General features: G+C 43.1%; 1 protein-coding gene across 1 annotated transcript in view; it reads right to left on the bottom strand.

The window, feature by feature from the left end:
- The window catches only part of LOC124723129 (E3 ubiquitin-protein ligase HUWE1), a 360,906-nt gene that overhangs the window by 233,357 nt on the left and 110,001 nt on the right, over positions 1-17,548 (bottom strand). Inside the window, exons 16-18 of the mRNA XM_047248317.1 lie at positions 14,253-14,410; positions 13,864-13,986; positions 3,342-3,567 (exon numbers count right to left, since the gene is read on the bottom strand). Coding sequence (XP_047104273.1) covers positions 3,342-3,567; positions 13,864-13,986; positions 14,253-14,410 — 507 coding nt within the window. The remainder of the gene's footprint in view (positions 1-3,341; positions 3,568-13,863; positions 13,987-14,252; positions 14,411-17,548) is intronic.

Raw genomic sequence — 17,548 nt, 5'->3', positions numbered from 1 at the left:
CTACATGACACAGACATCTGCTGGACTGCTCCAGTGGCATCTACAGTCCTTAGCAAACTGGCTGAAGGCTAGGAGAGGTGACAGTAACTGAGTTCTGAAACTTCAGACCTGGCTTCCATCTGACTACCTGCAGCCCATGAAACTTCAAATGTCTGAGCTATGTTCTATACTTCCATAAACATAAGCTTTTTGCACTGTAAAGCTCACTTGTAAACTTCCCTGTCCACAACAAAATGTACGATTGCATCACAAGCCATTCAATTGGTATAGTATTCTTCCTGAACATTTGTCACAAAATTACCATGACAGCTAAGTCCACATAGTTTTGCTGACCATGCCCTGTATTACTGTTTTGGCCACATTTGGCAGCAGTAAAACTCAACTTGAGCAGCAATAATGTGAGTATATTTACAGTGATAGGTATAAAGTAATTCATACACCCAACCAAAAGAGAGACTTGAAGGTGAGCTGACACAAATACTGATATATGCACGGTGAAATCCATGACAAAAAAAAAGGGCCTTCTAAAGGTTTACGTCTATCCATTTTTGAGCAATTCATACACAGTCTTAACTGTTGGTTGGGAAACAGAATTGAGTAAGGTGCATCAATAGGCATCCGACAGATTATGACTGAATAGTTTGTCAAGAGTTGCTGTTGGTCTGACTCTCAGTGGTGGGTGATCAGCTTCCACCAGGAGGCTGTATGTAGAGCTCATATGGAAGGCTCCAGTCGCCAAGCTGATGACGCTGCCAACCCAGAGGCAATACATCAGTCGTTCAGTCAGCATAAAATCAAAACTTCATAAAAACACAGAGGAACTATATTGTCTGTACTCCAGGAGGTGCTTCCAAGATATCTGAGAGTATTAAGGTTCCTCATGTAACATGTCTTGAGCTGGTGCACATGTAGTAGCAATGGTAACTTACTGCCAAAACAGAATGTCTAAAAATTTGAAAGTTTCAATGACTTCAAGTAACTGGTTACTGGGGTGAATTCTGCGCACAGATGTACAGTTGAGTTAACAAAAGTGTGTGGCACAAGTTTTTGTGGGGAAACATTGATATCCATGATTCAGGACCCAATTATGTACTTTCTGTGCGGCCCTGTGAAGCTGTCACTTTGCAATGCGCAATGATGAAGACCTGTAATAAAGGCAAATGTTGACCACATACAGTGATGGTCAGATGGTGGGCCCCGCTGCAGTCATGATTCCACAAACTGCGATGGCAATGTGGACCTGGAACTATCAGAGGGATAGTAAATTCTGGATAAAAATAGGTAAACAGCCCTAGAAGCTCCACTCGTGCAATGTAAACAGGATGCGATGGCGCCAGGTGATATCACACGCCTTCTATAGATCATGGAACACAGTGATCAGTTGTTGGTGATGCATGAATGCCTTTCACACTACAAATTTAAGGCGACTCATTAGTCTAATAAGCAGCAATGCCTGAAAGCCACAAAAAAATTACAATAAATGTTCTGTCTTCTAGACACAAACAGTTGTCAGTTGATCATTTTTTAAATAATTTGCACAACCTCTTCATTATTGTGTTCAGTCAATAATTAGTCTACACCTTCAGGTCTTTTCTCAATTTCAGGAAGGGCATAATGAAAGTCTCTCTCCATCGGGAGGGAACCTCCCTTTCACATTAAATACAACTGAAAACCTGAGGATGTGTTTTATGCTGTGGATGCTAAGCTGTTTAAGCATTTAATTGTGGATACTGTTAGGTCCACATGCTGTGTTTCAACTCACTGCTACATCACTGCGGAACTCCTTTTCACTAAATAAAACATTATGTGTTTCAAAGCCTTGTGCACTGACGCACAAGGAGTTTCCATCCACTGTGTGTTTCTGGGTCAGGAAAGCAGAATGGTAGTTACTGCATGCAGATACTTTTGCAAGGTGTACTGCAAAACATTCAGCAAAGACCACAGAATCAATATAGATATTGCAATTCACAGGATGCCAGGAACCACTGTGGGTGGTGGGTGGCCACAAATGTGGCTGAGTGAAGTCCATACTTTAGACAATGGTGTGGGCTCTCATATACGATACATATTGTTCCCGACAGTCCTGCTTTTTTTTTATTCATGAAAAACTGTGCCTTCACTGGAAGCCTTTTGCATGCTATTAAATGTTCTGTAGAGGGATGGCACTTGTGCTGAATTGCTCGCGACACAATCTGATAGCTCAGCTATTTCTCCAGACTATTACAGCAATTGTGTCAGTCAGGAAGAGGCTAAAGAACAGTGTATTGGTGCTGTCATAGTGTGTACAGTTGTTTCAACATAACATATTGGATCAATCATTCTATATCCTCCTCTTTAATGGTTTCTGAAATGGCTCTGGAGATGAAAGCTTGCCATTTGGCTTTCTGTGCGTGGGCAGTGTGACTCATGTCCCAGTGGTCAATGGATCGAATACGAGAGTGTGATAGGAAAGTAGTTGCGGTTGCAGCGATTGTCATGGATGGGCCACAGGAGTAAGGGTGGGATGCTCAGGCAGTGGACTGTAATATCTTTGGCTGAGAATATCCCATGGTCCATGCTGAACTGTGTTACCAGATCCAGTGTTAAGGAGACAGACAAACCAGTTCTGAAGTTAATTGCTCTATTACACAGTACCTGCCAGAAAGAGTTTGGCTGCCCCACAGAGAATTGTAGACACTGGAGACCCCCAGAGGAGGAAGTGAAGGCAACTGTTGTAATAGTTTCACCAGCTCATGATACAGTATAGATCTTTCTGGAAATAGGCAGATGTTACATACTGTTACCATAACTGATAGGTAAACTCAACCAACCACAGCTTCTAATGCAATGGTGAGTGGCATCTGCTCACAGGAAGGTCAGATCTAATGAATGTGTAAAATGCCCTCTCAGCATTAATGTGATTTGTAATCTTTAGTAGTAGGTAATTAGGTTTTGCAGAACCATAGCTCCTGAATTGCTGTGACAACTGCAAAGAAAGTAGCCATTAATTGACAGAGTTTGGCCATGTGGCGATGTTGGCCATTAAATTTCTGCTGAAGAAATATCAGATTGGGATCTGAGAAGCAGCAGAGGTGAAATGGGAGTATGAATTACTTTGCCGCTGTGGCTTACTCCACCACACACACACACACACACACACACACACACACACACACACACACACACACACACACACACACACAGACAGACAGAGACAGAGACAGAGAGAGAGAGAGAGAGAGAGAGAGAGAGAGAGAGAGAGAGAGAGACGGGGGGAGGGGGGGGGGGGAATATCTTACCTTTTACTTTTATGTAGGCATTTATTAATACAGAAAATTTCTGTGAGTATGCTTCCCACTTACCTTTTGAACTTCAAACAGAAATTTGGCTGGATCAAATCCCTCATCTGCGGGACCTTTGTATATGTGGGAGTATGGGGAGTCAAGGATACACTTTGTATTCACCATCTTTTCCAAAAGTAGAAGCCACGCATCAAGGAATTCACCAGTCCCCTCAGGTAACAAAGGATTTTCAAATGCAGTCTTGATGGGCAATTTGTCATTATCTGTAAGAGCTTTCCTGAATGACCTGTGGAATTACAAGATTAAAGCAAAGAGATTAGATTTTCATGTTAATCAATTATCTGATTAACAAAGCTAAATCTTATGTTCTCACTTGTGTTTTTTGTAACACATATTTAATTTTAAAGGTGATCATTGAATCTGTCTTTTTACGAGGCAGTATCTAAATTCAAATTTATATTTTTTTTATCAATCTAAATGTTCTGCATTTTTGTCTTACTATCCCTGGAGCATGTGTGCTGTTTTTAATACCATGAGTAGGTGCACAGCGTACTTTGTACACATGTAAAGAATAGTTGTCTTTCCGTTACCAAGGTAAACAGGTCTGAGCAAAATCACAGTTTAATCAAATTACGATAAAATAAATTGTTACTTAAGCTAAATCACTGTTTCACTAAACAGTTTTAAAATGAACATTCATTATATCACTCTGTTGTGGCATTCAAGTGTTACCCCACAGTAATGACCCACTCTAAGCATTGAACAGTGCAGTTGTATCACATCCCAGCCAACCACTTACTTGATTGCTAATTCTCCCTTAGACAACTGCATCAATGTGGGATTGCACTCCCAGCTCAGAATCTGAGTTATTTTCTAGCAGGGATCATAAATTTTTTATCACCTAACTCACAGTGTTAGCTGAAGCAATAACAAATGAATAGGTGCAGACTCACAATCGTCGAACAACAGTGGAATGGTACAAGACAATGTTGTTTCTGGTTGGCACTCTTCATAAACAGGCACACCCACTCGAGGGTTAATGTCTTGTCCGTACATTTTGCTTTGATATCTTAGCATCACAACATAATTAACTATATTTCTTGTGGAACAGCACCAATTGCTAATTAATGAAAATGATTACACTGAAATTGAACTGTAGTTTTATTGAATTATAAATATATAAATTAGATCTTGAATTCATACTATCTTCATTGTTTACTTTTACTTCTAGCTCAGTATGGTAAGAAACCATCTACACAATGTGTCTTTGGTCTCAATGTAGCTCCCTTACATAGAAAAGTGTAAAATTTTTTCCTGTGGGTACTGCTTATACCCTGCCAACAATTTAACATCTTGAGACAGCACTGCAGAAGGGATGTGGGCAGTAAAAATATTTTCAGCAGTTAATTTTTAATTATAATGATAAGATGACAATGCTTGTGAAATATTTTCTACATTGTTATATTAAATTCTTAAGAGTCAGAACTAGAGATGGTTTCAAAATGGGGATAAATCAGCCTTGGGAGGTTCTCCTCACTCAGGTCTAACTTCAGCTGAGATATCAAGCCAGTACAGACACCACTGAATAAAGGGAGCTGTCCAGTCACAACAATGAGGAAGCTTAGAATGTGTGTGTCTGCAGTTCACATTGTTGTGCAAAGCTACGCTTAAGTGAGGAATCTTGTTCCTGTTACTCTCATACCTTCATACTGTGTCTCATATAAAAGATACTTCCAAAATTCAAAGACTGCACACTTAACTTCATGAACAGAATGCTTGTAGGAAACAAAATTGAGTTTTTCACCAGGAGTTCCACTTCAGGAAGAAAACTTTAAAGATGAAGTTTCCTCTGAAGCTGCAAATGACAATCTGTTATGAAAAACAGATAGATTTTCTTCCCCCATAGAAGATGAATTGATATGCCTGGTAATCACACCTGTTTGAAAAATCACTGGGAAGTGGCATCGAGAACATTTCCATCTTAAGTTGCAGATGCATTCAAAATCATCTGTTCAAGGTGACACTCTAGAGTAACTGTTCCAACACAATGAGAACTCAACTTTTAGAAAAAACTACTGCTTTATTAACTGTAGCATACATTGTAAGTCTTCCATTAGCATCTCTCCCCAAAATGACTGAGTTGATGCAACAAATAAAGAATCAGTTATGAGACCAATGATTTTGTGGCAAAGTTGTTTGCATGCAAGGGATGAGAAAGGTATACTACTAGCAGAAATAATGTTGAAAAAATTGTTTGATGGCTGTTCTGAAGGATAAAGCTAGCTGAAGTCATTTTCAAATGAAAAATAAATGGTGGCTCTACCGCAAAGCTTTCACGTTACCACTCATACATCAGAATCCTGAACTAAGGACTGCAGGATGAACAAACTATTGCAAAATGGAAGTTCACAGTTTGTAGTACTGTCCTACACACTGTCACCAATAAAATGAATATGAATGTATAATTCACTCAGATAGTTAGATGACATTGGTGTATTTCCCTAATAGCGTGAAGTAGCACCTTTCATCCTGATAATAGTGGATACTTACTGAAAATTGGAGTGAACAAGAGTTTTGAAAAAAAAAAAGAGCCAAACTGAGCCCCTACCATTTGACAGCCACTCAACAATCCACACTCCACTGGAGCAGTACTTTAGATTCACTTAAATTTTCTAAATGGTATCACAGATAAACTGAAAAGGCTGAAGGTCATGCGCCCTCTGAGGTCAGATAACTACCACTGTACCTACTGACTATTCATCAAACTGCTTTGACACAATTTGAAAGCTAATGGTGGTGCATTGGTTAACTCAACAGACATAAATCAGGATCAACTTATATCTTGTCTGTGAGGGACAACTGCAAATATACCAAACATATCCCTTTAAACAGTGGAAATATTCTCCAGGGAAACTATCACTAGTGGCCTGAACTGAACTCTGGTCACCACTTTGACACAGCTTCATTGGTTGGTTGGTTTAAATGAGGGGAGAAGAGACCAAACTATGAGGTTATCGGCCCCTTGTTCCTAATAAAACTATGCCACAAGTGTGAGAATAAAACAGACGAGACATATAAAACAAAATGGAAAGTAAGGAAAAACCACAAGAATGAAGGAAAGGCAACAAGCACTAAAAGGAACAAAAGAGGACAAGAAAACAACAGAGAATCACTAGAAACAGAAGAGAGTAAAACAAGAAAGCAGATTACAGTGGCTGGCCGACCACAAGAATAAAAAGGAAAAGACAGCCACTCCGTAACACAATAAAACCTCCACCATAAAAGCACTAGGGTGGAGGACACAGAGGGACAAAGGAAATGTGCTAAAACTTAGATCAAAAGATAAAACCCACCCTCACAAATGAAATGTAAAACTAAATCAGCCAATGAGGCGTTGTCAGATAAAACAAGTGGCAACGAGTCCGGAAACCCAAAATTTCATCACTGGGCAGTCAAAGTGGGACAGTGCACCACAATGTGGGCCACTGTCAACCAGGCACCGCACTGACCCTGAGGTGGGTCTTCACGGCGCAGGAGGTAACGTGGGTCACCCAAGCGTGGCCAATGCGGAGCTGGCAGAGGACAACTAACTCCCTGCGAAAGACCCGCATGGAAGACTTCCACACATTCGCATTCTCCTTACTGACACACAGTTTGTTGTCAGTACTGTTATGCCATTCCATCTCCCAAAGCCAAAAAACCCTGCAGCCTAAGACAGAAAGCAGGTCAGGTTCAGAGATGCCCATCTCCAGAAGCAGTTTCTGTCTAGCCTGTTACACCAGCCTGTCTGCAAGTTCATTGCCTGAGATGCCAACGTGTCCTGGAGTCCACACAAACATCACTGAATGACGGGACCAGTCCAGGACATACATGGACTCCTGCATGGACATCACCAAAGGATGGCAAGGGTAGCACTGGTCAATAGCTTGCAGGCTGCTCAATGAGTCAGTACACAAAAGAAACGATTCCTCAGGGCATGAACAGATACACCAAGGAGGTGTATGTAAATGGACCTCATGGAGAGGTGGTACAGGCAACAACTCCAGTTCAGACAAAAGGTATCGAACGTGAGCTGCAATCTTTAGCCTTGACCTGGGCCGCCTATGCAGGTGGTGAACCGCTGTTGTCGGGAAAAGACGGTAATTAGGATGTTTAGGAGAGCTATGAATGTGTGCAATGTAACTGACAAGCACTTGTGCACATCTGATCTTCAATGGCGGGACTCCAGCCTCCACCAGTACACTTGTCACCAGACTCATCCTAAATGCTCCTGTCGCTAGTCAAACTCTGCAATGGTGCAATGGGTTGAGCAAACACAAGGCTGAGGGCACCACCGAACCATAGACAACACTCCCATAGTCAAGGTGGGATTGAACAAGGGCTCTAGAGCTGCAGCAGCGTAGAGCGATCTGCACCCCAGTTGGTGTTGCGAGGCAGCGGAGGGCACTGAGGTGCTGCCAACACTTCTGTTTAAGCTGACAAAGATGAGAAAGCCAAGTCAAACTAATGTCGAAAACCAGACCTAAGAATCAATATGTCTCCACCACAGTGAGTGGATCATCATTAAGGTAAAGTGCTGGTTCCAGATGAAAAGCATGACCCAGACACAAATCCATGACACACGTCTTCATGGCGGAAAACTGGAAGCCATGGGCTAGAGCCCATGACTGTGCCTTGTGTATGGCTCCCTGTAGGCCCCATTCAGCAACACCAGTACTGCTGGAGGAGTATGAAATGCAGAAGTCATCTGCATACAGATAAAGTGAGATGATGGGCTCGGCAGCTGCTCCTACACCGTTAATGGCCACTAAAAATACAGAGACACTCAATACAGAGCCCTGCGGGAGTCCATTCTCCTGCACATGGATGGAACTATGGGAGGCACCAACTTGGACACGGAAAATATGGAGCGACAGGAAGTTTTGGATAAAAATTGGGAGTGGGTCCCGGAGACCCCACTCATACAATGTGGCAAGGATATGACGTCGCCAGGTCGTGTTGTATGCTTTACGTAAGTCAAAATAGATGGCAACCAGGTGTTGGCATCTGGAAAAGGCTGTTCAGATGGCAGACTCAAGGGACAGAAGATTATCAGTGGTACAGTGACCCTTGTGGAAGCCACCCTGACAAGGAACCAGTAGGCCACGTGGCTCCAGGAACCAACCCAACCATCGACACCATACGTTCCAGCAGCTTACAAAGAATGTTGGTGAGGCTGATGGGCTGATAGCTATCCACATCAAGCGGGTTTTACCAGGTTTGAGCACCGAAATGATGGTGCTCTTCCGCCACTGCGATGGAAAGATGCGATCACACCAAATCTGGTTGAAGATGACGAGGATACGTGACTTTTAGTCAGATGAGAGATGTTTAATCATCTGGCTGTGGATCCAATCAGGCCCAGGAACTGTGTCAGGGCAATGTGCAAGGGCACTGAAGAGCTCCCACTCTGTAAATGGGGCATTATAGGATTCACTGTGGCGTGTAGTGAATGAGCAAACTCTCCTTTCCAGCCACCATTTGAGAGTGTGAAAGGCTGGGGGGTAATTCTCCAAAGCAGAGCCTCTAGCAAAGTGCTCACCAAAGCGCTCGGCAATCGTGTTTGTGTCGGTAGATAACATGCCATTTATGGTAACCCCGGGAACACCTATTGGGGTCTGGTACACGAAAATACATTTTATCTTTACCCAGACTTGGGAAGGTGATGTATGGCACCCAATGGTCAAGACGTATCCCTCCCAGCACTCCGGCTTCCATTGTTTAGTAAGTTGGCGAACGCGGGCACGGAACCATTTAAAGGCTATGAGGTGCTTTGTTTAAAACCCATCTGGGCAGGCAACCGTGAGCCTGACGTCACGGCAGTGACAGGAAGATGGGGAAGTGGTCACTACCACACAGGTCGTCATGTGTTCTCCAGTGGATAGAAGGGAGAAGTCTTGGGCTGCAAATCGATAAATCAATGGCCAATAACTACCATGAGCCACAGTGAAATGAGAGGCGGCCCCAGTATTTAAGAGGCAGAGGTCGAACTGAGACAAAGTTTCGACATCTCTGCCATGGCCAGTAAGCACAGTGCCACCCCACATGGGGTTATGGTCATTAAAATCTCCCAAAAGTAGGAAAGGTTTAGGGAGTTGATCCATTAGTGCAGCTAAAACATTCAGGGGTACTGCACCATCCAGAGGAAGATACACATTGCAGACAGTTATTCCCTGCATCGTCCTTATTCTGACAGCCACAGCTTCAAGAGGTGTTTGAAGGGGCACTGGTTCACTACAGACTGAGTTTAGGACATAAATGCAAATTCCACCTGACACACTATTATAGCTGCTACGGCTCCTATAATATCCCTCATAGCCGCAGAGGGCATGAGGGCAGTGCAGAAAGAAGGTTTGAAGCTTAACAGTTGCCGTAGCTCAGCCAGGTGGTGAAAAAACCTCCACAATTCCACTGGAGGATTACATCATGAGACTGGGAAGGCATGGAACATTCAATGAAGCAGTTTACGACTCAGGGTCACCTGCTGCCACTGACTTTTTGCCTGAGCAGTCTGTATCCATTTTGTCTGAGGGTCCGGCGAGATCTAGGTCCACAGCGGATGCCAGAATCTCCTCCCCATCCTCAGATGCAGAGCTTTTAGGTAGTGGTGGTGTGGGTGCCACTGCAATTTCCTTGGCCTTAGGGGTCTTCTTTTTGTATTTCTCTCGCTGTTCCTTGGGTTTACCTGGCTGGGAGGACTTCACTAGCACAGTCTCCAGGACTGAGGATGAGCATGAAGCCCTACGACCAGCAGCTTTTGAGCTCTTCAGTGACTGGTGGGTGTCATCTTCCCCACTAGCAAAAACCTGGGTGCTCTCCACAGCTGACACAGACACGAGGTGGGGCACATGGAGTATTGGGATGTGATGGCCATCTGCAATCTCGACATGAGATGCTGGAAGTACAGCAAGAAGACATTTGGCCAAACTTCCATCACTTAAAGCATCTTATCGGGGGAGGGGTATAGGGCTTTACATCGCAGTGGTAGATCGTCACCTTGACCATCTCGGGCAATGTATCACCCTCAAAGGCCAAGATGAAGGCACCAGTGGCAACCTGATTATCCCTTGGACTCCAGTGGAAATGCCGGACAAAATGTGCACCTTGCTGTTCTAAATTGGCATGCAGCTCATCATCAGGCTGCTAAAGAAGCTCCCAGTGAAGTAAGATACCCTGGACCATATTTAAGCTCTTGTGGGGTGTGATGGTTACAGAAACAGCCCCCAACTTATCACAAGGGAGTTTGCCCCCAACTTATCACAAGGGAGTTTGCCCCCAACTTATCACAAGGGAGTTTCCCCCAACTTATCACAAGGGAGTTACGTCCATGACTGGGCAGAGGATGTGGTTTTGTTCAAGACTGACCCAGATCTCATTTTGGACAATCCCTCAACCTCCCCAAACTTTTCCTCTAAATGCTGAACAAAAAACTGAGGCTTCATCGTCATGAAAGACTCCCCATCAGCCCTCGAACATACAAGGTACCAGAACAAATAAAATCTGCTGCCATCCTTAACCTGACGTTCCTCCCATGGTGTGGCCAGGGAGGGTAATGATTTGCGGTTGTACTTATGTGCGTTGAATTGAGCTTGTGAACACTTAGAGACTGCTGGCGTTTCACCACCAGCAAGAGATGATGACTACGCTTCATCGCATGTCATCCGCCCTGATGCCACCCACTCTGACAAGGGCCCTCCCCACGTGTGCCACCCAGCCACAGCAAAGGCCACCTGGCAGGATGACCATTGCCGAGAGTTCCGATGCCCCAGGGGGATAGGCATCTATCCCTTGGCACATGTGGGGAATTAATGGCACAGGCATCAGCAGGGTGATCCCTGTGTGGCCAGGGGGCTACAACCAACAGGGTACATGGTGGCCCCACCTCAACGGACTGGCTACCGCACTGGATATCAGGTGCAAAGAAGTCCATGGTTATCATCGAAGCAGAAAGCAACACTGCATAGTGCATGGTGGAAAACGCACCCAGGAAGGTGTCCTCACCCAGGAGATGGAGAATGAGTGGGACTGAAATGAGACGATGAGAAAGTGGGCTAAGATCTCAATGCACAATGGACACGATGCACCATGTAAGCCCCCTTCCCCAATTGGCTTGCTCTTCAGAAAAATTTCGAAGAACGGAGGTCAAACCATCACATAAAGGCCAAAATGTGTTAAACACTTTTAGTCGCCTCCTACGACAGGCAGGAATATCTCAGGCCTATTCTTACCCCCAGACCCGCATGGGGTTGACACACTTTCACACAGTCATTAGTGTGTAACCATCTACTGTACAGCTGAAGTGTTTTTAATGATTCTCTGTATATCTAAATATTTTTTCCTTAAATGAGAGGTTTTCTCTAAATAACAGTGAACTCACTCACACTGAAGGAGTGACCAGAACATAATCTGGAACCTGCTAGGGCAAATAAATATTCATTAAGCCCAAGCTATCATGATCACAAAGGAATTTATGTACAACTCTAAATACTGTCTTTCATATCATAAAAAATTAAAATCAGCAAGATAATCTGCTTTTTTCTTGTAGTATAATATCCTAATATAAGTTTTTGCTTTCATTGCATGATGCTGCAAATACTGACTGAAATGATGAAAACTAGCTGCCAACACAATCAAGCGAAGTTTGATGTATGTGAATCTCTTTCCCCTACTCCTCTGGCTCCAACTACCCCCCCCCCCCCCAAACACCTTCACCATAATCTGTTTTTACTTGTCCCTTCACAAGAAGAACACATGAGAAATAGCAAACGAGTGCAACATGCTAAAATGTGTAATATCTTCCCATTCTTTTTTATAGAAATTGGTTTCAACTGCAACTGATGCTGCACCATCAGACAGAATCAGAGAAACAGTTAGATGCCGAAACTTCCTGGCAGATTAAAACTGTGCCAGACCTGGACCAACTCGGGACCTTTGCCTATTGTGGGTAAGTGCTCTACTGACTAAGCTACCCAAGCATGATGTACGACCTGTCCTCATGGCTTTACTTCTGCCAGTACCTTGTCTCCTACCTTGGGTAGCTCAGTTGGTACATCACTTGCCATGGAAGGCGAAGATCCTGAGTCGCCATCTCCACCTGGCTCACAGTTTTAATCTGCCATGAAGTTTAATATCAGTGCGCACTCCACTGCAGGGTGAGACCTATCGCAATTTCAATGTTACCTGTTAGTCAGTTTTTCATCTTCACCTTACTGAGTGTTTCACTCAGGCAGATATAAATTTCAGGCTGTATTCTTAAGAGAACTGCAGAGCTTCTATAAACACTACATCCAGGAGTTCCCATTATTCAACCCTCACTACCACTCATAAGTTACAAATTCCTACTATTTGAAATTCCAAAGTCAGCTTCATTGTTAAAATAAAATTCATTTTCTTTGAGCCCTCAAACAGATGGCTATATGACAAGTGTCTGATGATGGTTACATTTTTTTAAATCCAGTTCAGAACAATCTGATCTATGTTGGTATGAATACCAATCATCTTAGAAAATTAGTACTTAATTTTGGCAAAAATCAAAGAACATATCTAATAATGGTCACTGACGTGTTGTAATATGCACCAGACAATAACTGACTAACAAATGAAACAGTACTGAACTCATGGTGTCATCAAATTAACTTCATCAATGTAAACATTGTAGCACGAGGAGAAAATGTTCTAAGCTCCAAGCTAGTGTTGCGGGAATGACAAATTGGCTAATTAATAATTTATGTTTTCAGTTAAAATACTCAGTCTCAAGTTTCTACAGGATTTACCTTTTATCCATCATACCCACCAAAAATTTAGAAAAGAAACTGTTTCAAAAATGCTCAAGACACAGTTTAAAAAATGGAACCTACAACAGCTGTGCCATAAATGCTTTCCACTGGTTCTACATCTGCCAGAGCATACATATTAGAGGAAGCTTTTAGTTATTTTATCCTTTTTATTAAAACATGTCTTCAAAGATGCCTTAAGCATCTCATACTTCACCGTATCAAATTTAACATGAATGTTTGTCAATATGAGCTTCTAGTACAACACCACCAATTACCAGTCCATAGCATTGTCATAACAGTCACTCGTTTCACATTTGCTTAATGTAGGCCTCATCACCCCAAGTGTTCAATTTGACTTTCACCTACTGGTGCTCAATACCAATTCTGCTATTGACAACAGATTATAACGAATCAACAATTTTATTTGCATCTGAACTATGGAACATCATAGCTTCCTGATTGTATGAGGGCTAACCACAGCATCACCTGATGTACCTGTAATGATGTGAAAACAGTAGTGTTCCCAATAAAGGACTACATAACAGCTTGAGCAGCTTGGAAAGTCTTCCATTCACAGTGAATCCCATCAATTCATCAAGAAATTACTTTGGTAATTAAAAAAAACTGTTTCAAGATTCTTTAATACCAACAAAAATAATCCCTACCTTTACCTACCAGCTATGAAGTTAACTATACAATTACAGAACATAAATTTGTCCTTGTTATGATGCTATTGAACTTTTTGTTGCAAACTACTTTCAACTTACTCAAAGTATGCTGTGTGTCCCCCATATCTTAAGAACTGGTACAACATCAAGTAGTACGGATTTTTCTTTTCATCAAACAAAAGTGGTGAAGTAAAACCAACTGAACATATCAAGTATGTTAGTCTGAAACATAAAAAGAGGAGTATGTTATGCAAATAAAAATCTAAGAATTAACAGTGTGAGAAATAAAGAACAAATTTTTACATAGGTATAGTATACAAGTTAAAAGTAACTAGAGAATATAATACCCTAAACTGATTCAATAATTACGAAAAGTGAAAAATTATTGAGTCATCAATATATGAACCAAGTTTCTGCTACAGCTGGGGCACACTCCCTCCAATCTGTCAGTCTTTAAAGTTCTTTTGCAATAAAACTGTGACACTTACTTGAATTGGGGTACACAAACTTTAGGTAATGATGTCCAGCTTAAACAGTCGACAAGCAGCATTGCCAAACTCTCTGAAATATCCTTAGCTGCTGGTGTCAAAACCCTCGACAAGACCGTATACCGCTGGCGTCGTTTCAGAGGTGTTCCAACACTTAACTGAAAATTAAAATTCTATATCACATAATAAGTAACAATAAATGTACAAAGATAGTGTAGCTTAGAATAAGAAGCATGTTTATCTACTGTTTTAGAATACATAACAAAATGAAGTTAACAGGTTTTTATTTTGTCAACATCTTTTACTAAAAACCTTACTTTGTTTTGGTTTTACGCAAGCCAGTCAGCAGATGAGAATCATCAGCTCAGTCACTACATCAGCATCAAGACTGAGGATGATAGAGATAAGATCAAAATACTGAATTCAGTCTCAAAATTCTTCACTGCAGAAGTAACATTCTTTTTCAGTCATTGCACAAAAGCCAAATGGATGATACTGAGAAGTTCCCTCTGAACATAAAGATACCTAGCAACTCGAAAAAGCACAAGTCATTCCAGTTCTCAAGAAGAGTCATCATAGGTGTACACAATTATAGGCCTCTATCACCTGTGTCAATCGACTGAGCTGTGGAATATACACTCCTGGAAATTGAAATAAGAACACCGTGAATTCATTGTCCCAGGAAGGGGAAACTTTATTGACACATTCCTGGGGTCAGATACATCACATGATCACACTGACAGAACCACAGGCACATAGACACAGGCAACAGAGCATGCACAATGTCGGCACTAGTACAGTGTATATCCACCTTTCGCAGCAATGCAGGCTGCTATTCTCCCATGGAGACGATCGTAGAGATGCTGGATGTAGTCCTGTGGAACGGCTTGCCATGCCATTTCCACCTGGCGCCTCAGTTGGACCAGCGTTCGTGCTGGACGTGCAGACCGCGTGAGACGACGCTTCATCCAGTCCCAAACATGCTCAATTGGGGACAGATCCGGAGATCTTGCTGGCCAGGGTAGTTGACTTACACCTTCTAGAGCACGTTGGGTGGCACGGGATACATGCGGACGTGCATTGTCCTGTTGGAACAGCAAGTTCCCTTGCCGGTCTAGGAATGGTAGAACAATGGGTTCGATGACGGTTTGGATGTACCGTGCACTATTCAGTGTCCCCTCGACGATCACCAGTGGTGTACGGCCAGTGTAGGAGATCGCTCCCCACACCATGATGCCGAGTGTTGGCCCTGTGTGCCTCGGTCGTATGCAGTCCTGATTGTGGCGCTCACCTGCACGGCGCCAAACACGCATACGACCATCATTGGCACCAAGGCAGAAGCGACTCTCATCGCTGAAGACGACACGTCTCCATTCGTCCCTCGATTCACGCCTGTCGCGACACCACTGGAGGCGGGCTGCACGATGTTGGGGCGTGAGCGGAAGACATCCTAACGGTGTGCGGGACTGTAGCCCAGCTTCATGGAAACGGTTGCGAATGGTCCTCGCCGATACCCCAGGAGCAACAGTGTCCCTAATTTGCTGGGAAGTGGCGGTGCGGTCCCCTACGGCACTGCGTAGGATCCTACGGTCTTGGCGTGCATCCGTGCGTCACTGCGGTCCGGTCCCAGGTCGACGGGCACGTGCACCTTCCGCCGACCACTGGCGACAACATCGATGTAATGTGGAGAACTCACGCCCCACGTGTTGAGCAATTTGGCGGTACGTCCACCCGGCCTCCCGCATGCCCACTATACGCCCTCGCTCAAAGTCCGTCAACTGCACATACGGTTCACGTCCACGCTGTCGCGGCATGCTACCAGTGTTAAAGACTGCGATGGAGCTCCGTATGCCACGGCAAACTGGCTGACACTGACGGCGGCGGTGCACAAATGCTGCGCAGCTAGCGCCATTCGACGGCCAACACCGCGGTTCCTGGTGTGTCCGCTGTGCCGTGCGTGTGATCATTGCTTGTACAGCCCTCTCGCAGTGTCCGGAGCAAGTATGGTGGGTCTGACACACCGGTGTCAATGTGTTCTTTTTTCCATTTCCAGGAGTGTATTTATGCTCATGTTTTGTTACTTTCTAGAGAACAGAAGTGTCCACTATAATATCAACATGGATATTGCAAACAGTGATCTTGTGAAACTATGCTCCCTCTGTTCATCGAAGAGATCCAGAGCATCACAGGTAACAATGCCCAAGTTCTTGCTGTGTCCCTCGACTTCAATACGACATTTGATATAGTTCTGCTTTGTCATTTAGTGAGTAATAAAACTTTATTAAGAATTGGACTGGCTTAATGATTGGACAGAACTTAACACGTCAGTCTTAACATTTCTACTATCTCTGTTTTTGAAGTGATGGACAATGTATGATTGTTTTAATTAATGCTGTAGTCAGAAATAACATGAAAAAAATATTTCTTCCTCTTTTTCTTCCAATGTGATGCTTGGTGGAACATACAGAGTTACTCTTAAGATGACGACTGTATAAAAACTGTAGGACATATATATAATGCACACATACATCAGTGGGTAGAACATCTCTCCCAGTTTTTAATTCAGATTATAGATGCTCAAAGGCATCATTTGTAGCATAGCAAATGTCAATACACATATACAATTCATGAACACAAATTGTCTGGGAATGCAATGCATGACAACAGACTACTCTGCAAATTTGTTGATTAGCTACCAATCTGCAGGCACAAATTAATTCTAGAGAGCAGAGGGTTGGCAATACAATCTGACGGCAATACAATCTGACGGCAATACAATCTGACGGCAATACAATCTGACGGCAATACAATCTGACGGCAATACAATCTGACGGCAATACAATCTGACGGCAATACAATCTGACGGCAATACAATCTGACGGCAATACAATCTGACGGCAATACAATCTGACGGCAATACAATCTGACGACAATACAATGTGTGTGTGTGTGGATAACATCAGAAGTTCCATCAGGCTGTTTGCAGACAATGCACTAATGCATTTACCTACAAGAAGAAAACAGCACCAGATGAGAGTAACAATGTTCAGAAAGAGGTGCAGGTGATTGACAATTGGTACCAGGAGTGGTAGCTGGCCCAGGAACAATGGATCATACATAAATATAACATACTGCACATAAATGTATGGAAGTTATATTGCACATAAATGGATGAAAATCAATGTCAACAGTACCTGTCATAAATTATCTAGGAGCAACCATTTGAAGTAACATGAAGTGGAATGACCACATACAATGAATTTTACGAAAAGGAGATTCCAGGCTGAGATTCACTA

The sequence above is a fragment of the Schistocerca piceifrons genome, chromosome X (assembly GCF_021461385.2).
Source record: "Schistocerca piceifrons isolate TAMUIC-IGC-003096 chromosome X, iqSchPice1.1, whole genome shotgun sequence".
In the NCBI taxonomy this organism is placed as follows: domain Eukaryota; kingdom Metazoa; phylum Arthropoda; class Insecta; order Orthoptera; family Acrididae; genus Schistocerca; species Schistocerca piceifrons.
Note: the sequence above shows the minus strand (reverse complement) of the source record. Positions and strands in the feature narration are given on the sequence as shown.